The 24348-nt window shown below is 43.2% G+C and overlaps 1 protein-coding gene across 2 annotated transcripts in view; it reads right to left on the bottom strand.

The window, feature by feature from the left end:
• Positions 1-24348, bottom strand: part of TIAM1 (TIAM Rac1 associated GEF 1) — a 194242-nt gene that overhangs the window by 61882 nt on the left and 108012 nt on the right. For both annotated transcript variants that reach the window (XM_021678087.2, XM_021678088.2), the window contains exons 8-12: positions 24169-24315; positions 21152-21226; positions 18283-18453; positions 11985-12089; positions 4761-4842 (exon numbers count right to left, since the gene is read on the bottom strand). In XM_021678087.2, coding sequence (XP_021533762.2) covers positions 4761-4842; positions 11985-12089; positions 18283-18453; positions 21152-21226; positions 24169-24315 — 580 coding nt within the window. The remainder of the gene's footprint in view (positions 1-4760; positions 4843-11984; positions 12090-18282; positions 18454-21151; positions 21227-24168; positions 24316-24348) is intronic.

Here is a 24348-nt window from a genome sequence, read left to right as displayed (position 1 = left end):
CTGGTTTTAAAGAACAAATAAGCAAATAACAACAAAATAGAAGAATTAATTACAGGACGGGGACCCAGGGAGTCATCAAGACTTTTCAGGTCGTGTCATAATGAATATGTGTTTTTCTGTTTTGTTCACAGGACCAGGAAATAAATACCCACACATGGGCAAAACTACCAATTGTCCTCGCCCACTCTGGTACCATAACTCGCTCAGACGGGGACAACACAGGCCACACCCCGAGGACTTTCCGCTCTTCATTTTACTCTCCTATTTTGAATTCCATTCGTACAGCAACTTGCAACTTTCCGATTACGTTTCAAGAAGCCTCACTCAAGTAAAAACAATTTTATACATGAGCTACTGAAGTGGACATTAGCCTTAACATAGGTCTATCTATCTGCGTTTCAGTAGAGAATTTTTTTCCCCTTATTTGTCGGAATAGATGCAGACTCAGGGGCTAGGTCAAGAGAAAGAATGGATAAGATCCATTAAAATACAGGCATCTCCTTTCTGAAATGCTGTGACTCTATAACGTTTTGAGGCCACATTTCTTTTTCTATTAAAACTAAAGTGAGCAGCAAATGACAAGCCGCCTGAATGGAAGATACCAGAACAGGGGATGGTGGAGAGCCTGCTCCAAGCCTCTTTCAGCCAAAGTCAGTGGAGACAGCTGAGCTATTTCTTTGCCCCTATTCCCTCGTTTCTTGGTCTTTTTTTTTTTTTTTTAAAGATCTTATTTATTTATTTGACAGAGAGAGATATAGCGAGAGAGGGAACACAAGCAGAGGGAGTGGGAGAGGGAGAAGCAGGCTTCCCGCCGAGCAGGGAGCCTGACGCGGGGCTCGATCCCAGGACGCTGGGATCATGACCCGAGCCGAAGGCAGACGCCCAACAACTGAGCCACCCAGGCGCCCCTTGGTCTTCTTTTTCTAATAACCAAAAGATAGTAACAAAGACTACAGTGGCCTATGAAATTGGCACTGGGCAAGCATGGCTCTGAGAAACAGATCGGACCCCTCAAGGTGGTGGGAAGTCTCTGTGATAGGATTGCTGAAGAAAGCTTTAGCAATCTTTTCTGGAAGATCAGGCAAATGGAAGCCGACATGCACAAAGCTAAATAGCACTTCAGCTCTGCGCTGGAATTCATATCAGAAGACACCTGTTTGAAGAGTCAAGCAGACAGGAGCCCCTCTCGGCGTTCAGAAAGGCAGCTCTCGCCACACTCGGCTATGCAGCAGACACCATCTAGGGCTCTCAGAGTCCCCAAGAGCAGCCTCCATTTCAAGATGCCAGTAGTGAGCACACTCGGGGAAAGGGGGATATATCCATCTCCTACACTGACAAATATAAATAAAATATGGTACATCCTACAGCTGGATTATTTTGAGGTCACTGAAGAACACAGTGATTTTAACAGTTAATCAGCAAAGTCGGGATCTTTTTTCCTTTTAAATAGGATAGTAACAATCTTTTTTTTTTTTTCAATTTATTTGAGAGAAAGAGCACGCATGAGAGGGGGGAGGGTCAGAGGGAGAAGCAGACTCCCTGCTGAGCAGGGAGCCCGATGTGAGGCTCGATCCCGGGACTCCAGGATCATGACCTGAGCCGAAGGCAGTCACTTAACCGACTGAGCCACCCAGGTGCACCTAGGATAGTAACAATCTTAATTCCCGGCCAACAAATGTAATAGAGCCCCCACATGATTGCCGACGGGAGGCAGAGGGAGTTACTGGATATAAACCCAATGCATCCACCCCATCAGAAGGCTCTCAGTTACAAAGATGAGGAGGCACTATGAGGGGCAATAATGCTCTCGAGAATGAAGGAAGTGATTAAAACTAAGAAAAGAAACCAAGGAGACAAAGTCCTGTGATGAACAACCAGAAGGTTCCTCATACTAAAATCTATAGCCAAAGAAAAATCATGACAGCATCAGAAACAGCAGGGAAGTACCCAAAATCAGATTCCAGGATACAGCGAAATTCAGAGAATGGGACAAGGGGAGACACCTCTGATTGAAATGGTTCACACGACCAGAAACACAACAGCGGAAGTCCCCGGAGAAAAAGGAACGGACGTTCCTTAAATGATGCGTCCTTCCACTTCAAGGCGGCCGAGGCGATCATGCTTAATCTCGTAACCATCTGAATTAATTTCAACAAGGTCTGCAAACAACCTGCAGGCTCAGGCGGCGGGAAAGGCAACTGGGAGAAATTAAGGAAGCGTCGGATCTTTCCACTGGTTCAGTCAGTTGGATTATTAAGTGCTATTTCCCTCCCTAAAGTGTTCCGAGATAGAAGGCAGCATGTGGTCTCTAGTTAGCTTTTTGTGCGTTGGTGTGTGCTGGTAACTTTGACATTTACCGCACCCAATATATACTGAGCTCAATACACAGCAGGAAACCACACTTGCTGGGTGCTAGTGTTAGGGACAGATGCGCTGAATTTAGAATCCTTGGTCATTCTGAGGTCAGAGGCAACCAGGTCTCTTAGGACTGGGGGACTCTTTAACTTCTCAATCAATACGCCGTTGGAAGACCTCACGCCAACATGAACTGGGCCCTCAGAATAAAGGGTCGAGCTAAGGTTATGAGCCACACATAGCAGGCTCTAGAAAGTGCAATCCAGGATCCCAGTACAGTTGGCTGCTGACAGTCATGTAAGGACAGAAACTGAGACTAAATACTGAGAACCCCGCTGTGTGATCTTGGCACACCTCCACGCATGAGCTTTCGTAGTTTACAAAAGCGGTGGTGGTCCATAGCAGATTGGAATTGAAAACAAAACAAAAAACCCCGCTTCTTTAGGACATCAGATAGCTTGAGAAGCACTGCCGAAGAGAGTTCTGGGTGGATGCCTGATGCCCTGTAACACCTTCAGCGTGGAAATGTAAATGGGTTGTCATGTCAATAAAAAAAATATAACAAGTGTAGCAGTTTTATGCCCCGTTTCTGAGTCCAAGTACCAGTCAACCTTAGAGTTCCATATCAGGAGCTTGAAATTCACCCTCTCCTGCTTCTTGCTGCTTAAAGAGAAGAGTAAGTTTCATGGTGCATCTTCCTTTGGAGAACCCACTTATTTATAGCACTGCTACCAATTACTGCTTTAATAACCAAGGTCACGCTTCTGATGCATAATAAGCCCTTCACAGACATTTATCCTTTGCCATCAAAAACGCCCTCTGGGTTTATGATGCCTTTAGTTTTAGGGTCCAGAAGGAAAGGGCAGGAAGGTGTCATGCAAGTGACTGAGGTTCAAAATTAGGTTCTCTTCATTAAGCCAAATCGTCTCGGGAGCATTTGGAGATGAAGACTGGGCGCCTGTGGGAGCGAGTGCAGAAGGACTCTGCTATTCCCGCTGCGCAGGAAAGGATCTGAAGATGCTCAAATGCTAAAAAGCCGAATAACTTAATTCAGAGAGAAACTATAAATGAGCAGATACAGGAGGCTCATGTCTTTCCAGGACCTCTTCCTTCCTGCACAAAGCAGGGCTACGCTTCTCTGCCCCCTGGAGGAAGCTGGGGGCCGCGCGCCCTGCTCTAACAATAAACCGTCGGGTGCACCAGCGCCTGGCTTACCACCTTCTCTCTTTCCCTCTGCCAAGACACGGATGATGCCCCAGGTGGCAGCCACTGTGGCCCGTGTCCTGGAGGGAGGACAACATAAAGAGTCCCAGCCAACCCACAAAGGATGTGCGGTGAATTTAGGAAGCACATTTCCCTGTTTGGAGCTGCCTCAGCCAACCCCACCGCTCCTAATATCGCAGGATGGATTTCCCCACGTCTTCTACTCAAGCACCAACTCCATTGCTATTCAAATCATACCTAAGTAGTCTGAAACATATGGAAGGGATGATATATTCAACTACGCCAGAATGCGGGCAACTGTGTGGAAAAGCGTTAACATGGCAACCCTGACTACTGGTCTTTGAAAGACCTGCTTACAAGTTTGGCCCCCGGCTGGCGTCCAGGAACTTGCAACACTCTCACGAGGCCCACTGGGCCTCGCATGTGTACAAATAATGTGGTTTATGCTGAACACCTGCTTTCCACCTGGGAGTCCGAGGCTTTGGTACACGCTGGGCAGAGGGTGTCTATGTGACTGACTGGGCACTGAGTCTCCAACAAGCTTCCCCACTGGACAACAGACCCCATGCACTGTCCGCTTGTGAATTAAGGCCGTCCTGTGTGACTGGGGAACTCTTGGAAGCTTGTACCCCGTTTCCTCAGACGTCACCCCATGTGCCTTTCCCCTCTATTGATGCTGCTTTGTACGGTTTCCCTGTAATAAGTCATGGTCATGAGTAGGACTATAAGCTGAGTCCTACAGGTACTCCTAGTGAATCGGCAAATCTAGGGATGGTCTTGGGGACGCCTCCCCCCACAACACCAAAATGAGTTCTTTTAACATGATTCACTGGGGAAGGGAGCATAGTGAGTATATTTGAGGGAGAGAGGTGTGAAAAGATCATTTCTTCATTATTAAGGGTATACCAATAAAGTAATCTGTTCCCGATATAGGCATTTCCTTTTTATGACAGTTGAACCCCGCTGATTAAGGCTATGAAATTTAGGCTGAAGTCTTCATCGTACCCACAGTAAATATCTCTTTTTTCCTGACTTTGACTGCTCTGTTTCTAGCACTGAAGCCAGATGTGCTGTTTTAAATAGGCCCCAAAGGCATTTTACTGAATTGTAAATAAGTGCATGTTTACACAGGAATTGCTTTAACTTGAAAAACACCAAAGATCAAAGAAAAATAAACATACCATAATTATCACTGGCCGTATCTGACTTCTCAATCTGGATGTTCTGAGTGACTTTTGGACAAATTTCAATTTCTTTGTACAGCTGAAAAGTGACAAAGAGGAGTCTGATTAGGATTTCATTATAAATAACTTATTAGGAATAGACATCATTTTCTAAGTCTATTTTTTTGCAATTGATACTTGAAAGTAAAGTCTCATCATATCCCAGTCCTTTTATTGAACTGAATCCATTAAGAATCACAACAGAAATGTTAAAACTCATATTCCCAGACTTGGCTACAGTTCCAGTTCTTAAATAATCCCTCAACACCACTCTATGTCTTTTCCCACCCAGTATCTCTCACAGACCTGGAAAATAAATATGCTAAAGTAATCAAAAATCTCCAGTACTCAGGCCGCCTGGGGTGGCTCAGTCGGTTAAGCGTCCGACTCTTGATGTCGGCTCAGGTCATGGTCTCAGGGTCGTGAGATCGAGCCTCCACCTCCATCCAGCTCTGCGCTGGGTGTGGAGCCTGCTTAAGATTCTCTCTCTTCCTCTCTCACTGCCCCCCCCCCCAAAAGAAAAGAAATCTCTGGTACTGGGGAACAAAACTATTAAAATCAGGAAGAGGCTATAAAGATCTTGACAAGGGACTCCTAGAAATAGGAGAAATCTCTGTGCTTCCCATTCTCTTCTGTTCACAAATCATTTTCGCCCAAAATGTTCACAGTAGCACAAATAGGTGGCAACAAGTTAAAGCACTGAAATGGACAGAAAATTATATAAATAGAGGGTATTCTTGTTTAGCCACTGGATTATACCAAATTAGCTAGAAAACTAAAGCACATAAATTAATCAGTTCTCTAGAAACCCAAGAAAGCCTGGGAGGGGGGGAAGGGTAAAAAAAAAAAGCTGTAGTTCACATGCCAGAAACTTTATCTCAATTTACTTTAATTCATTTTCACTTGGAGGTACGAAACCTTACTTCTCAGGTAAGCAAGCCAAAGGCCATTTCCAAAAATTATGATAAATATTCCAAAACAAATATGCGTGTCAAAGCTCATATGGAACTTAAAAACTATCATTCAATTTTGAAATGAAAATCTCTTTGTGCCAAGGTCAATAAGAGAAGGCTGTCCTTTAGCACGGAAGGGAAATCTTGGTGGTTATCTAAACTTGCTCCCATCTCTGACCACAGGGTCATTCCTCTGGAAATAATGTAATTCAGGCAAGTAGAAAAGAATGGTAGTTTCCTTCTCTTCCCTTTCTTAGGGCAGCTGACAGGTGGGAGAGGTGAATCCGAAGCCTGGGACTCAGGAGCCTGGAAAAGGGGCCACTGTAATAGAAAGCCAAGGGAAGCAGAGGCCTGGGACCACTGAGCACCCAGCCCAGGGCTTCTAGAACACCCTCACTCAATGCAACTTCTGACAAATGCAGTGTGTTAGGGGTATAATTTCACGTGGTTTTTTTTTTTTAAATCTTTTTATACTTCAGAAAAATGTTCATACAAATACACTCTACAAATCAGAAGAAATCAATTATAAAACTGATCTTTAATTCAGAAAATACAGTCACCAAAGTTATAAATACCAAACATACTAATAATGTCTTATGCCATGTTTTAGAACACCACGGAATGCTCAATAAAATGCCATGAATTGTGTTCACTTCAACTTGCTTTGAGCCTTAGTTTTTACTTTTTTTAATTTAAATTCAATTAGTCAACATAGAGTACATCATTAGTTTCAGATGTAGTGTTCAGTTAATTCATCAGTTGCGTGTAATGCCCAGTGCTCATCACCTCACCCTTTTTCAAAATTTCCTTGAGAGCCAAACTCTTACCCTAGGTGGCAGTATACCACTGTCTGTTCCAATCGTGTCCGGAAAGTTCCAAGTGGTTTCCACGGATCCAGCGGGAACACAGCTTTGTGAATAATCTTTTTATTCTTTCATAATATTGCCTCCTACTTTTCTTTGGATTGGTGTGAAAGCCACTGTGTCTTTGACCAGCCTCAGACAATAACTTAGTGTCATCTAGGTAAGCCCCTTGGCCACAGTCCTTCCTTAGGGTACTTAGACTAATATCGTGTTTAGTAAAAAGCACTAATAAAATATATCAAAATCTCGAGAAGGGTCTACACTTTAAAATATATTTTCAGTGCAACGACAATCAATATCTGAAACTAGAATTGCTAAAATTTTGTACTTTTATACAAACATCATTAACAGCAAAGCGTCACACACATTCCCTTTATTTTATTAAATCAATGATGTCGCACGCTCTCCCTCTTTTCAAACACCAGATTAAAAGGTCATCAGATGTTAAAATAAAAAAAAAACAACCTTGATTACCAGGTATTCGAGTTATCATGAAGTCACAATCCTTCGTTATCCCATCTCCTTTGGGTGCCCTGGTCTAAGCCAGCATCACCCACCGCCCCAGCCACGGCTCACTACCCCCTGCCTGCTCTCAGCTCCTTCTCTTATGCCCTACGGTCTACTGGCCACACATCAGCCACGTGAGCCTACTAAAAACAGAAGTCCACGAATGTCCTTCCTCCCCTGGGGCTTCCCCTCTCACCTAGGCCCTAGATGGCCCATCCGGTTCCCCTCCTCCCTCCTCTCCTGCATCCTCAAGCCTCCCTCCCCAGCCCCCTCACCTACCCTCCTCTTGCCCTCCTCACACACAAGCAAACCACCTCCACTCCTGCCACCTGCCCTGACAAGGCCTCACCCAGCTCTGTTCCCCCAGCCCAGAACACTTTCCTCCAAACTACCTCTACGACTCATTCTCTCACCTCACTTCCTGTTCACACATCAACCCAAACACAGCTAAAGGAGCGGCACCCTCTGCTTCTGGATGCCCACATCTCTCTATCCTCTTGATCTAACCTTTTCTCTCCAAGCTCTTCACATCCTCTGAAATATTATGCGTTTACAGGTTTTTGTGCAAAAAATTTATATTTTTATATCTGTCTCCACAAACTTGAATATACGTTCCACAAGGAGCAGAGATTTTTCCGTCTTTTTTTTTTTTTTAAGTAGGCTCCACGCCCAATGTGGGACTTGAACTCATGACCCCAAGATCAAGAATCCCATTCTTTATGGGCTGAGCCAGCCAGGCGCCCCGAGGAGAAGGGATTTTTGATTACGTATCACATAAGTGCTAAATAAATATGTGCTGGATAAGGAAATCAGTTAATCAGTGTTTCTGTAAACTCTTTCTTCCCCCCCTATCACTTTAAGAAAAACACACTTAACATGGGTTTTGAAAAGCCAGTGCTTCTCTTTCATTATCATTCCGTCAATGGGGCCTAAGAACCAAATAAGAAAAAGTAGCCAATCAGGTACCACTTATACTAGAAAGTAACCAGCAAAGCAGATGAGCAGATGACTGACGCGTCATGGCCAGTCACAAGTGAGAGGATCCCCTAAGCCACCGAATGAACATACCAGACCCCTCAGGTCTTTAAACTCTAGTATACACTTTTGCTAATAACTACCGGCTTTATTATGAAAGAACGTTGGGTAAAACGATGTCAGAGAATAAGACATATTGGGACAGTCATCTATAAATTAGTTCCTTTTGAGGAAACAACTTCGTACATCCGTGAGCTTCCCTGGTCTGTCAAAAATAAAATGGAGGGGGCCGCCTAGGTGGCTCAGTCAGTGAAGCATCTGCCTTTGGCTCGGGTCATGATCCCGGGGTCCTGGGATCGAGCCCCGCATTGGGCTCCTTGCTCAGTGGGGAGCCTGCTTCTCCCTCTCCCCCTGTCTGCGACTCCCCCTGCTTGTACGTGCTCTCTCTCTGACAAATAAATAAAATCTTTAAAAAATAATAAAAAAATAAAATGCAGGTGGGCACTGGGAACCAATTAACCATGTGCGGTCTGATGCTTGTTCAGTAAGGGTCAACACTTTGAAATCTGCAAACTCTCAAAAAGCCTCCAGGAACCCTGTGTGTTCAAACACCCCCTGCCTTGGAATGACATTAGAACCAGTTAATGGCCTGTACCAGGGATCAGAAACCAGGGACCCCTGGGCAGAATTCAAGGGGGGTGTTAACTTACATGGAGAAAAAAAATGACATCTTTATATTCACTAACCAGTAACTGAACCTTAGCATTTGAAGCAAATGAAACCTCCAACCATAAATAAATGCAGGCAACAAATACAGGAGTATTAGCAGCCGCTGTGACCTGTCACAAGTAAAATTAGTTATTTTCCAGTCACATTCTAGCTACCACTACTATCTCAAAGTGTTATTCATGCTCATCACGACTTCAAAACAGTGGTAGCTATCAGACCTACAGCTAGCTCTTATTATTTAATGAGCCAATAAATAAGCACATATATTATCTATAATTTTAAGAATGTTTTGATAATTATTTCAACATAATTAGGCCATAGGTAATCCTATGTATTTTATTTCGTGCAGGCTTTACCAAGTTCCCAAGCTATCTTAAGAACAAAAAAGTTCAGGGGTGCCTGGGTGGCTCAGTCAGTTAAGCATCTGCCTTGGACTCAGGTCATGATCCCGGGGTCCTGAGATCTAGCCCTGTGTGGGGCTCCTGGCTCAGTGGGGAGTCTGCTTCTCCCTCTCCCACTGCCCCTCCCCCCTCATGTGCTCCCTCACTGTCTCTCTCTCAAATAAATAAAATCTTAAAAAAAAAGAAAGAAGAAGAACAAAAAAGTTGAGAATCTGGTAAAAACAGAGATGTGAGTAAGCAATACTCACTTGCAATCCGAACAATAAAATTAATGAGTCTACGGCATTTGCTTCCTCAGGGATCTCTGAGCTGGAGACCTTTGGCAATGAGCAAGAAAGAATACCATGCTCTCTTCGCATTTTAGATTCTTCTAAAAAATTATAATTAGAACATCTGTCCAGCAACTGTAGATACAAAGAGACTAAGCTTGGCACACCTCCGTCTCCTATAGTGGATGAACCACACAATGGCCAAGACTCAAAAGTAGTAAGTGAGTTGATACCATTTCAAAGGATGTGTCTCAAGCACGTACTACGTGTGAGATACGAGGGACACGGAAGTTGGTCAGGTGCAATATATGAAAGTCATGACCACCACGATGCAAACACATGGATGATCTAGCAGCTGTTCCAATCTTATCGGCAACGCACGTTCCTTTTTTAAGTAAGGAACAGGGTTTTCTTTCCTCTGCTCAGAGAGAACAAAGTTGGGGCTCTTCCACATGCCAGAGGGGGGTAAAAATAAATCAGCTACTCTCCTTTAAAAGTTCCCTCTTCTGTTAACAATTATTTAGGCAATGGTTGAAAATAGACTGGTCTTGATCCTCTTCCATTGATTGCATTGGCTCGGAAAAGCGCTGTGAACACACCCCCTCTCCGATTTCATTAGCGACACTTAAAGGGGCCCGAGGGAACATTTCAGGATGATGGAAATTAAGTTAGGACTGTAGCACTGGAAACAGGACGGTATACATGGATTAAAAGTCCTCGAATTGTGTGCTTCCAACTCGCCGAGCTTTAGCGTACATAAAGTGAACGTCAAAAAAAAAAGTTGACTGAAAACAAAATTCCCTACTAAACTTTAAATCATGCTTCTCCTTTTCAGAGACAGACTACTGGGGTCTAAGTTTCCAGTTCTGCTTTCTGTGGTGCAACCGCATCTGAAGTCATGCTGCTATCACTCGCATTTCTGTGGCAAGCAACTCAGTGGCCCCCAGAGGAATGACTAAGTGCAGAGAGGGAAGAGCGAATTCCAAGACAGAGGCGTCTTGCTCCCCAAATGGTTCTTTCCTGGAACAGAAAAATGTATCACTCGGCTAACAAAAAAGGAACTTGTCGGTGTCTTGTTACCATGACCATCTTTACTGAGCATCTACTATGTGCACCATGATCTCTAATCTTTGCAAAATCCTAGAAATTAAGCACAGTTGACTCTTGAACAACATGGGTTTGAGCTGCATGGGTTCACAGATTTTTTTCAGGGCTGCAGATGCATTTTCTTTTCCTTACGACTTTTTTTTTTAAGGATTTTATTTATTTATTTGAGAGATACAGAGAGGGAGAGCATGAGCAGGGGGAGAGGGAGAGGGAGAAGCAGACTCCCCGCTGAGCCAGGAGCCCGATGTGGGGCTCGATCCCAGGACCCCGGGATCATGACCTGAGCCAAAGGCAGATGCTTAACCATCTGAGCCACCCAGGCGCCCCATGACTTTAAAAAAAAAAAAAAAAGATTTTATTTATTTATTTGAGAGAGAGAGAGAGAGAGCACGAGCAGGGGAAGCAGCAGAGGGAGAGAGACAAACAGACTCCCCGGTGAGTGTGGAGCCCCGACGCAGGACTCGATCCCAGGGCCCCAAGATCATGACCTGAGCCGAAGTCAGCCGCTTAACCAACTGAGCCACCCAGGCGCCCCTCTTCCTATGACTTTCTTAATAACATTTTCTTTTCTCCAGCTTACTTTACTGCAAAAATACAGTACATAACGCATATAACATACAAACTACACGTTAATTGACTGTTAATGCTATCGGTGAGACTTCCAGTCAACAGTAGGCTATGAGCAGTTCAGTTGTGGGGGAGTCAAAAATTATACTCGAATTTTCGACTGTGCAGGCAGCTAACGCCCCCTACCCCCTGCACTGTCAACTGTATTCAAGGGTCAACTGTATTAGCACCTCATGTTTTGCCAATACCACAAAATGAGTAAGCGGTAGGGCCCATATAAAACCCAGCTCTAGTTTAGAACCCGAGTCCCATAATGAAACTCAAACATACATAAGGTCCCCAGGAATCGATACAAGTACAGTAACAAAAGACTGGGACATATGATCACATGGCGGCTTTTTCATCTCACGGGATTCGACCCACTGGTATCAATAGGCAGGTAGAAGTCACTCAACACTGGAGTTAGTGCTTTTTTTTTTCCTGACAACGGCCAGCTGATCTTTGAGTCACCCATTTAAAACAAAGGCCTGCCAAAGCTGCAGGAACAGCTAGGAATAACAACTAAAATTCCACCTGAGAGGTAGCTCTGGATTTCAATTTTTCTTGATCGCATGGCCTCGCTCCTTGCATAAACAAAGGTGGCACTTCTACTCGGCAGACACATCGTGATAAGTAAGGCCATCTTCACAAACTTTAGAGCTCTTTATTTTAGAATTCATTCCACTTCACCGACCACAATTAGCCCGAGCACACACATAATTTAAAAATAATCTCCTACAGAATGTACTTGGACAACAGTCATAAACATTACCAGCTCATAAATGTCCTCCTCAGGCTTTGGAACATAGTGTTGCATTTTGTTTTCTATTAGAAATTTCAGACGCAGGTAATGAGCAGAATGATCCAGTTGATGTGTCTGGGACAAAAGAAAGGAAAAAAGAAAAGACAATGGGTGTTCAATAGTAAACAGGAATAATTAGCGCACCACTAACATATTACACCATGTATCCCCCGAGAATTCTAGAGATTTCTTACTGTAGAGGGGGAAAGGTTTCCATACCTCTTAGAAGGTTTACATCCAAAACTCAAACCTTGAAAGCATTTTCATTGAACAGATGAGTAATATTCCACGGATAGCTTATGATTCCACGGAAATAACTGAGTCACATCTTCACTTCTGCTTATCTGAGTCATACGCTTTATCACTGGTTTTGCATCAGATTAGAGAGGCCCTTCCACACAATTCCAAACATACAAAGGTGATTAAAGAAGAAAAGTAACAGAAAGGCAAGGAAGTATTCCCAGGGATAGAAAAAAGCTGTGCCTTGGCAAAGTTGTTTTTCTAACCACATGGGGACACTGGGACAGTTGTTAATAGTTCATTTGCAGGCGAGTCAGTGTGAAGACAAGGCATTTGGATTTCAATCTTATTTATATACACCCCGAGTGAGACTCCCTCCGGGGGCAGTGCAGACGGGCATGGGTCCAGCTTTGGAAACACATTGAATGACTTGCCCAAAGAAAACAATTCTAAAATAGCTAAGGATTGAAATTTCCAGGCCTTCTCCTTTGGTCCAGAATGGGTCAACTGATCTTTCCCCTCTAGAAAGTCATCCTCGATTTAATGTTTCGGGGGAGGGGGGGCGGGGGGCAGCAATAGTGGCAACGTGGTTTTATAACTAATGCCCAGTCTACATTCATGAAGATGCAGAGAAAAAAGTAAGAAAATGCTCTTTGAAAGTTACATGGCAAGCCTGAAAATGGATTGTTAGAAAATGTTTAAATCGGGTCATTTTTTTTTAAAGCATTCTTATCTTTTAGAGATTCATCCTCAAGGACTAGGAGAAAAAGATATGATGTCTGCAATTTGCGTCTAAAGTAATCCAGAGCAGGGGGTGGAAGGGAGTTAGTAAACAGATGAAACATAATTCCGGTAATCACAGAACCTTGGTGATAGATACGCAGGAGTTTATGACAGGATTCTCTAACTCTTACATAAGTTTGAAATTTTTCATAAATCTAAAATCTCTTCCCACCAAAAGCTCTACCGGTGAGAATTATTTCAATATAAGTGAAATTGATTTTTCACTGCATTCATCCTCTGCTTACCCTGCCCACCACCCCCCCCCAAAACCATTTTAAAGGCCAAACTAAGATCATGCCAACAATTATTCCAGTAAGAGTCATTCAATCACATCTAACAAACTCTTGAGTGTGTCAGGCACTGTGAGAAGCACTGCAGATAAAGCAATTAATAAGACATAAATGCAGTCTTCGGGAGTGTGTGTGGCTATGGGGAAGGGGTGTGCAGAAAATGGAAGGTGGGGTGGTGGCGGCTTCGCTTTTTAAATAAATACACATGCAAGATATGCATCTTGCATTATCACAAAAGCACATTTCCAGAGACTGCAAATGAGTTTGTTCTGCACACCTAGCAGAATGATAAAGAAGTTTTCCATCAGTGACTCTTCGGAACCCCCAACCTGCATCCTCTCCTGAGTCAAAGTGATGATCTGAAGCCCACTGTGTGATCACAGGCACCACTGATCAAATGCTCAGTGTCTCACAGACCCAGATGGTTGGTGTCTAAGATAATAAGAGTGTATGGGTAATCCAGAGAAGCATAAAACAGGCAAGTTTTCAAGTGTGCGATCTATTGCTTGTGGGAGAGCTGCTGAGACAAACATCAATGAAATAATAATATTTAGGGTAATAGGATCAGAAAAGTTTCCCTCCAGAGACAGAAGCTGCAAATGCTTCCCACCTACCTAGGTCCTCACTGAAATCTTTAAATAGAAGAAAAAAATTTTGTTCCCCATCTGTTTCTGACTGAGGTGGGAAGGAAGGAAAGAAATGAAACTCCATAGGGTCTTGGTTAACAGGAACAAATCTACTTGGCACCCATTACTGTCACCGTTAATAAACACTTTGTGGATACTCCCAATGAGGCTGCCACTTAAACAGTCTTCTGGAAGTTGGACCCAAACCGCAACCTCACCTAAGAAGTTGAACCCTCAGTGTGAGAGACAGATGGCTCACTGTCAGGCACCAAAGACCTTCAGATGGTCCTGATGAAGACTGGAGATCCTCATCACACCTTAAATGCTACTGTGCTAAAACATTCATACGGATGTACAGAGAATGACAAACGACAGCTGTCGAGGTACCTCACTTAAAGGAACACAGCAAAGACAACCAAAGAGTGATCAATGTAACAATGATAATGAGGCTGATTCTTGCCACCCTCCCCCTCCACCACCACCTTTTTCAAACTTCGTGAAGTTACAATAATGTCTTGATGATTCTGAAAAATAAAAATGGCACATGCAACAAACAAAAATTTTAATGGTCTTACTTGTAACCAAGGTGCCCTTAGATTGGTCAGTAAACAGTTACCCTAAAAATGGGACACTGGCTCAATATACCAGGGTGTCTATCATTTTGGTAAATATGTCTCAATTACAAGCCCTCACTAGTCACGGCTGCTCCAACATAAAGGCAAAATCCTAATGAATTAACTAACGAATCACTTAATCCTAAAGAATTAAATCAGATCATCAGAACTCTCAAGAAGAATTTTATGCTCCCTAAATATCTGCAAGTCAAAACCAAAGCAGGTCGAGCAAATTACCATGTTCACAATACATCTTTGTGCAGAAAGAATTCCAAGTATCAATGAATATTTCAACATGGCAATTCTAAATATTTGGCCTGCTGTAGACTTGTAAAACATTCAAGAGAAACCTTCCTAACTCAAGAGAAATTCAGCGAGGGAAAAATTTAAGTGGTACCAATTTGTTTTCCAACGTGCATTTACTTAAGTTACTTAGAGAGCATTTGATTCATTTTGAGGCCATGTAGCCACAAGTTCTACCTGAAGATAAATATTACCATAGAACAAGTATTAGTTTAGTTGGCATATTTTTTTTAATTTGCATCTACTTCAAAGGATGAAGTAGTAAAACACAATGCATTTTTTCAGTAAACAGTCTGAGCCAATTACAATAGATACTAATGCGATCTTTCAATCCACATGGGTTTGCTCTTCCATTTTGGTCCAACTTCTCAGGGAAACATAAAAGCACGCAGTTACCACATATAGAAATCCATGCACGCGCACACACACACACACACACACACACACGCACGCTACTGTGGAATTTCCGAAGATATTTATCTTCCTCTTCAAGGTGACCTTTATTTTTTTTTAAAGCCAATGGTTATTAGAATAATCAAAGGCATAAGCCAACACAGGGATGGCATGAAATAAAACTCTCATCCCAGGGCCACACGTGAATTATATTAGTGAGAATGGATGAATGAATTTTTTTGCAATTATTTTGGTAATTGCAATGATCAGAATATATCGAAAACCCATAGGCCAATGTGGTTACCTGCTATATTTAGCAACAATCTTTTTTGTAACATCCATAACATGAACAGTACATGAAATGTAGATCTTGAAACATTTACTATACCAGAACTTGACTGGCTCTCGGGTGGCAGATGACAAACTGATGGGAAATGATGTGGATCAGATAGAATAGGAAAGAGAATGAGCTGAATGCAAGAGACAGAAGAAAGAGATTGATTATTAAATATTAGAAAAAGCATCCATCACCAACGTTGAGAATGACAATAAAGAAATAAAACACACATTCTGACAATCACCTTTTTTTTTCAGTCCCTCCTCCAAGAGAAAAAAAAAACCACTCACCATTAATTAGATCATTAATAACACGTGGCACTGTTTCCCCATTATCTCTTTCCCTCTTAAGAATAAAACTGGCTCCACTAATTACAATAAAGTGTTTTCCAAAGAAGAAGCCAGCTTTAGAAGGCACCTGGCTCTCAGCACACTGTATAATTTATCCTACATGGGTGCTTTTCCAGAGACCATCAATTTCTTAAAGTGCACACGAAAGTTTTCCATTTTTAAACTCGTGACACGTAAGCTTGTCCCACACCATATTGTTTTTGTCTTTATTTCTACGTTTGGGGAAAAAGAGCTGAGGATCCAAGGAAAATTGGGCAGGATGACCTTCTGTTGTTGGAAAAAGGGATCTGTGCCCTCATGATACCATCAACAGCCTTTCAAGTGAAAGAAAGAAACACTTTATAGGGGGACAAGTCCAACTATCTATCTAGAGATGGTCTGTAGTTGCCGAGGCAATACTATTCCTCGTTCCTTGGGTTTCTACCAAGACAACCACTTAAAAAGTACCTAAAATTGCGCCTATCACGATTTTCCCCACTCACTGTTCAATTTTCCACCAATCAATGGTCATTGGAAACTGTGACCTACCCTCCCATCCCTAATTGTGTCTGAGGCCGATGGATACAGGATGTGTTAAAGCAATGCCATCCCCTGGAAGGACCCTCCAGAGTTTGGCTTTAAAAAAAAAAAAAAAAAAAGCACCAGAGTCCTACTTTTGACACCTTCAGCTGCAGTTCTGAGAATAACTCCCACAGCTCTGCAGAATATTAATGGGTCTCTAAAGAATCGTGCTAATCTATAAATAAAAGAATGCAGAAATCCTCAATAGGCCAATTTTGTTAAGTAATTAAAATGAAAAATGTGAACAGAAATACCATTATCTTCAAAAAGCTGGAATTCACATACATGAAGACTTCAAAGCATGTAACAGAGTATCATTTATTTTTAACACCTATGTGGGGGCTGGTTTTAGTTTTGTCCCGAAACAAATGGCCCTTCTACATTTCTTGCACATAAGGCTTATTTGAGCCAGACTGTTTCTCCCACTCACAGAAAGAGCCATATTTTTTTTTCTTTACAAAGGCCCTAGTGATTTGTTTTCTTTAACAAATTCAAGAATCGCTGATTGTAGAGTTATATACAGCACTGAGGTACTTTCTCTGGGGGAGAAAGTTAGGCAGTGTTTATAAACCACTGTGTTGAATGAGGAGGTCCTCAAAATGTCATTGTCTCCATCCAATTTCTTCCAGGGCAAAATTATGCCAGAAAGGTCTCCACTTGCCCTTTCGTGGTCCTGGGGAAAACCATCACACTGTCTAAAGAATATATTCTAGCTTCTTCTGACCCTTATGTACTGCCCTTCCTGATGACTGATCTGGTGCAGGAGGATACACCCAGGCTCAGAGCAGCCAGGTAGATGTGGGTTCAGTCCCTCCTTTGCAAACTGACTGCAGTGTGAGCTCAGGGCCAGGAGCTATGGCTCTCTGGGCCTCCCCTTCTCCATCTGTATAATGGGCGGGGGGCATCAGTTCTTTCTCAGACTTGATAGGATAGACTAAATAGGACTATTAGTGTTATCAGTTGTGTGGAAGTAAAAACAGGCCCATGAGAAAAGCTCTTTTCTTTCCTCTTTTGCTTATTTGACTTCATCTGGCTGCCCGTCAGGGGCGAAAAAATAACACCATGTTGACCTTGAAAAAGATTAGGAAGTTTCTCAGCTTGAAGTGAAAGCAGGGAGAGTGAGCTCAGGCATTTGTCACACACACACACACACACACACACACACACACACGCGCGCAAAAGGAGGCTTAAATATGGTGTTTTATAGGAAAGGGAGTTTCCCATCACGGAGGTCAAACATATTTCTTTCAGTTTTTCTCTCCCCAGATGCAATGGTGTGTCAGTTGCTGTCAAAAAGCAGGTTACACACAGCACACATAACATGGTATCATTAAATACGTGTGTGTGTGTGTGTGTGTGTGTGTGTGTGTGTGTGTGTGTGTGTAGAAAACAGAAGGGAAGGCAAAACGCCAGACTGTTTCCAGCATAACTTCTGGATCCTATAAGGGTGGGTTTCACTCGCTTTGTTCTTCCCCCAAATTTTCTAACATTTTTGCAGTGAGCATGTGATACGCTTGTTACCAAATCTATGAAATACACATATTGAAAGGAGCTACTTAAAAAGAATCCCTCTCCTCCCAAAGCCAAAGAATTCACTTCCGCTTATTATGCGTATGATCACAAAGGAATCTGAAGCTGCTCTGAGAGGAAATGGAGGTACTCTGAAATGCCTTCCTCTCTGGCACACCTCTCAATTCCCACGTGTGGCAGGGAAGGTTCCTCCAGCCCCCTCTGCTCTTCTCAAGGAAAAGACCCCAAAGTACTTTCATACCTTGCAGATCAGCTCCAGGGTGTCCCGGGCAGTGTCCCCGGGCCGGACAACCGTCAGGGCTGGCTGATTATTTGGCAGACAGAACCAGGATGGAGTGAAATATTCATGGACCCAAATGTCGCAGTCAGGATTGTGCTGGTGGACGCTGGGCAGGACCATTTCTTTTTCCCTCTACGGTAAAAAATAAAGTTAGCCGGGCAACAGTAGTCAGGACTTGCTATCTCAGATCCCCAGATCGTACATGGGATTAGTTATTCCCATGAACATGGTCCAGAGCAGAAATGGTGGCAGAGGGGAATATTCCGAGGCAGGAAGAAACTACCGAGAGAAGTGCTTTAATGGAGGAAGGAGAGATTTCTTAGATACAGTTTCTTAGACCCGGTCCATGGCATGCACGGGTGGGCAGTGTGTGAGTGAGTGGGCACTGAAATTTGGAAGAAAGAAAGAAATGGATCGTCCATTCAGCTCAGTGTTCTTGCTATGATTTCTTCCACCAACCCGCCTTAATTTAGAGCAGGGAATTCCTACAGCAAGAATATCTACTGTGTGAGTTATATGTTTCAAAGGCAAGAGTGAGGCCCCAAGGACATTTTTAAAGAAAAGATTATGTTCTAGCACTCATATTTACAGGGAGCATCATCTTTGTGCTTGCATTTGACCTCCAGCACAGTTCCGGGAGGGAGACAGTTCCATTTCCCAGATGAGGTTCAGGGAACCTTAAGGCATGAGCTTGCTGGCCTTATTAGGCTGTTGCCACATTCCACCCTCCCACCACTCTGCCTGAGGGCCAGGGAGTAGCACCAAGTTTGTAAGGATGGGAAAAGATGTGTCTTATGTACGCATTCAGCAGCTGGGTTGATCTAAGCATACGCAACTAAAACACTCCATAGCAATGAAATAGGAGCCCAATCTCTTTGAAATTAGCAAACAAAGAATGATGTTAGATTTCAGCAATGTAGAAAGAATATGGATGGGCAAGATGTGCTTTGATAAGACTTGATTATTGGTTTAAAACCAGGCCACCAATCAGAAATACATATCTATAGGTTACCAAGAACAAGGCTGGTATTGGCAAATTACAAGAAGAAACAAATTTCCAAACAGAGGCTGAGAGGTGGTAATGTAACAACTTTCATTCATAAAAAGAACGAATCCCAGAATGGGGGACATATTTTTGTAAAGGCTACTAAACTAAATTCACTTGAGAAAACAATTTCAGCTCTGGCTTTGAATGATGTCATTTGTGCAGATAAGTTGAGCCCCAAGGAAGGCCTGGCAAAAAACAATCAACTTGGCTAAATCCCATTAACTAAAATTGGAATTTTCCTACTGTCCTCACGCACCATGTAAAATAAATGCCCCTTAGCACTGGATCAGCCCAAGTTTTGCATCTAAACTGATCTTGGAGATCAAGGCATTCTAGCCAAGAAGTGGAATAAAGAAGTATCTCCGAGAAATGGAAAAACAAAAGGGACACAGAAATCCAAAGGAAAAGCATTTGCAGGCTCCAGGATCTGTGTGCCTGGAGAGGGTATCCCAACATTAAAAGTAAACTAATAATGGGGCGCCTGGGTGGCTCAGTCGTTAAGCGTCTGCCTTCGGCTCAGGTCATGATCCCAGGGTCCTGGGATCGAGCCCCGCATCGGGCTCCCTGCTCGGCGGGAAGCCTGCTTCTCCCTCTCCCATTGCCCCCTGCTTGTGTTCCTTCTCTAGTTGTCTCTCTCTCTCTGTCAAATAAATAAATTAAATCTTAAAAAAATAAAAGTGAACTAATAATAGTATGCAAGATGAGTTATCTAACTTCAGAAATGGGCTTCATTAACATCAAAAACTATGCTTGGATTGCACGTAGGTATAGCGATTTAATTACACCAGATCTCATCAGAGAGAGTTTTTCAGAGAGGGCTGTGGATGGGTATTTCCAAGGACACCTGCTTCTGCACCCACGATGACATAATCCAGGAGTAGTTCAAGTACAAAAGTGAGAAAAGGCCTGCCCGCAGCCACTCGTCTCTCCTCCCCCTCCAATGGCCCGAACTCCCCATCGCACCCTGGCTTCAGAGGCTCGACTCCATCTAGAATGCGGGGCTGTGCTGACTGCTGACCACTGCTGCTTGGTTGCATGGCAACCGGGGGCTGAACTCTCTGTCATATTGATTCCGAGTCCGAGAACCAGAGGATCATTCCAAGGTCGCATTATCAACATCAGAAACCCCTGAACAAAGAGGTTGTTGGTATCACTACCAGGGTCTTTAAAACTCGGGATGTCCATTTATTTAGAGGCTGAAAAAAGTGGCCCAGAAAAAAAAAAAATCAATATTCTTTATGGGCTTTCAATCAGAGCAGTTTGACAACCCCTTTTAAATCCAAGCACAAGGTTGGAACGAGTCTGTGAATCTTTAATTGAATACTTGTCTTCAGGAGGCAAATGCAGCTTTTTTTTAAAGAGTATACTATCGGAACAGTTCTTTGAAATTAATGGGAACAAAACAGCATGTGTGGGCAGAGAGGGAGGGCAGTAAGAACTCACTTCTTGGGAATGGAAATTGGATATAAAAGGAATCGGCAATGACATAAAATCCTCAGCTCCCCAGAACCCAAATTTTGTCTTAAATTCTAGACGGGAAATTACACATCCAAATGATAAGTATTGAAAATGTTATGTCAGCAGGAGCATGTTCTTATTGTTTCCAAGTTTTAAACATAAAAGGCTTTTCCATCTTTTACTGACCTGTTACATAACTTTGAAGATCTGATCATTTCAGTATTTAACAGAGTCCACTTAATTTTAGGATCCCAAGAACCCACTGAACTGTGTGATGTTGATACATTTGTGGTACTTTTAGAAAAGGAATGTGTTTATTTTTACCTTGCCATCTGGAACAGTGTCATCAAATATTCCCTCTAAAGATTTCTTTACAGCATCCGTTCCCTCTCCAAACACCTGCACATACAAAAGGATCATCTTAAAAAGGACCTTGGGCAGGAGGGCAAACGAAGCATGGGAAGGGGGACGGAAAATGGACATGGCTCTTAGAAAACATTACAGAAGTTTCCAGCTACTACTCTATCAGATCCATAAATAGGGAACATAATTCCATGGTAGCAGACCATGAAAAATATGTTCCTCTAACTGGATCACTTCCTATATTTTTGACAACTCAAAAAAAAAAAGAAGAAAAGAAAAAGTTAGCTTTTAGATCTGGAAAATTCGTTTAGATTTATTTATTTTTTATTTTTTATTTTTTAAAGATTTTATTTATCTATTTGAGAGAGAGAGAATGAGAGACAGAGAGCAGGAGAGGGAGGAGGCTCAGAGGGAGAAGCAGACTCCCTGCCGAGCAGGGAGCCCGATGTGGGACTCGATCCCGGGACTCCAGGATCATGACCTGAGCCGAAGGCAGTCGCTTAACCAACTGACCCACCCAGGTGCCCAAATTCGTTTAGATTTAAAGACAATATGCTTGCAAAAGCAATGAGCTAGGTCTCTTCACACTGAAGTTTCTGCAATTCCCTCCTAGACACGATCAAACATTTATCAATAATTTTTCATACTCTGTGGAGTAGAACCTGAGAACATACATTTATAGTACCTTCCACACCACAGAAAAGGTTGTTTTTTTTTTTTAATTTAAAAAACAGAAATTTGTCTGTTCTTTGAAATTAAATGAATTCTGCTAAGTAGTCAAAATCTAAACACGCAGACAGGAGAAATTACTTATATTGGCTCTAAACCAATCAGGTACCGTCAGGATAATACAGATGATTAAGAAAAAGGCTTTCTCCTGATGCAAATGAGATTGATAGAAACAGACCATTTTTGTCCAATTCAAAGTACTGAATTAGTAAGTAAATTTCTGTTGGTGCTTAAGGCTTATTCTCTTGGTGCTTATGGCTAAGCAAGAAGTTTTTTTAAACCCTGACTTTAAGAAAGAGCAACAAGAATTGCTTATAAGATGTTGCATCACCCTTTGATTTTTGAAATATGTTAAAGCATTCTCTTGGACTCAGTTAACTCGAGTCATCTACTTCAGCAGCAATAGGAATATGACATGACCTGGCACCGATGAAATAGAACCACATGAACCAAGGCTTTTGATAGAATAGAAGGTCAAGCCGAGTTGCCAGCTGCAAAGTCCTGGCATATATTTTAGTGATGGTCTGAGTCATCGGCCATCACAGGAGGATTCACACAAAACACCACCACCACCTCATAAAAGGAGGGGGGAATCCTGACTCTGAATGTCCTCCTTCTGTGGGTTTAAGCAAGAGCCACCAAGTCTCTTGTGTGATTTTTTGGATGAAATAATGACTTCCTGGGGCGCCTGGGTGGCTCGTCGGTTGAGTGTCTGTCTTCGGCTCAGATTATGATACCGGAGTCCCGGGATCAAGTCCCGTGTCAGGCTCTCTGCTCAGGGGGGAGCCTGCTTCTTCCTCTCCCCCTGCCCCTCCCCTTGCTCCTTCTCTCTCGCTCATTCTCTCTCTCAAATAAATTAAATCTTAAAAAAAAAAAAGAATGAATGACCTTCCTCTAAACTTCTTCCGATTTACACAGAAGCAAATCCCCTGGTAACAAACTTGATGACCCGCCTTCTCCAAAGACCACAGAACAGACCGCATGACTGATCGGTCCAGGCTACCTCATCATTTGCTCATCTGGTCTCCTGCAAACTCCATCAAGGATACAGATAATCCACATTTAAATAGTGAGCATGGTGGTCAGTGAAGAACGCAGGACATCAGTTTCCAGGATTAATGTCTCTATTAAACTTCAGTTCTTAAGCAAACTAACGGCTGGGATTATCAGAACAAATAATGAGGGATCTTTTTATCAAGCCGGTCAACTGGCTTCTCACTTTGCATAAAGGCACAGAGTGAATAGGTCAAATTGGCAATCCTCGCCATGACCTTCAAAATGCTCACTGCCTCGGGCGCCTGGGTGGCTCGGTCGGTTAAGCGACTGCCTTCGGCTCAGGTCATGATCCTGGAGTCCCGGGATCGAGTCCCGCATCGGGCTCCCTGCTCAGCGGGGAGTCTGCTTCTCCCTCTGACCCTCCCCCCTCTCATGTGCTCTCTCTCATTCTCTCTCTCTCAAATAAATAAATAAAAAATCTTTAAAAAAAAAAAAAAAAGAAAATGCTCACTGCCTCACTTTCTAGCCGCCATGATCCATGAATCCAACATTCTCCTTCTCTGGAAAAGACCAACAGTCGTGTTCCTTCAGTCCCTAAAACCTGAACGAGCGGTCCCGGAGCCGCTCATTTCACAAAACCAGAGAGGAGCATGACAATGACAATGGGGAGAGGTTCCCAGAAGTGACTCTAGCAGGATAGCGGTCTGGGTGAGAAGGGGTCAAAGGGACAAGGCCACAGCATCTGGCTACAGCGGGCTGACCCTGCACCACTCTTGGTGATGCCATTCACCACCTACCGAGATCCCCTTCGAGCCCCAGCATCTGGGTGGAGGGCAGAGGAGATGCCCATTTAATGTCAACCCCAAAAAGTCAAGGGCAAAGAAACAATCCAATTTCCCCGGAGGCTGCCTTTGATCCCGCGCCAGAGGCAGCTTAAAAAACTCTGTGCTCAGGTGCCCGCTTGGCTTCATCAACAAGCCCTGCTTTTTTCTGAAGACTCAGGATGAATTGTGCACTTTCAGGAGGTCTATAATTAACCAGGGTTTGGAAAGGATGCAGGTGGGGAGACTGGAGCTTGGTGACAGACTAATAGCAGAGTTCAAAGTTAGGAGTATACATTATCTATTAAAAGCGTCTAGCGCAACCAACTTCTTTGTGTCAACTAGCTGATTTGAAGTAACAGCCAGTATCAATAAAGGTTCACACAGCCCAAGGTGAGCTGGCCGTGGGAGCGATCTGGGCTTGCTTCTTACCTGATTGATGCTGGGGCGTCCCTGCTTCTTTTTGGAGGTAGTGTCCAGACCCCAAAGGGAAGAAAACCTGCTCCTTCGCTTGCTTGCAGATCTGGACATGGCCTGAGTACGACGTCTCACTCCAGTCTCACCAGTGCGAGCTGCCACCTGAGGACAGTGAGGAACCACATCAACAAGAGA

The sequence above is a fragment of the Neomonachus schauinslandi genome, chromosome 1, assembly GCF_002201575.2.
Source record: "Neomonachus schauinslandi chromosome 1, ASM220157v2, whole genome shotgun sequence".
In the NCBI taxonomy this organism is placed as follows: Eukaryota; Metazoa; Chordata; class Mammalia; order Carnivora; family Phocidae; genus Neomonachus; species Neomonachus schauinslandi.
Note: the sequence above shows the minus strand (reverse complement) of the source record. Positions and strands in the feature narration are given on the sequence as shown.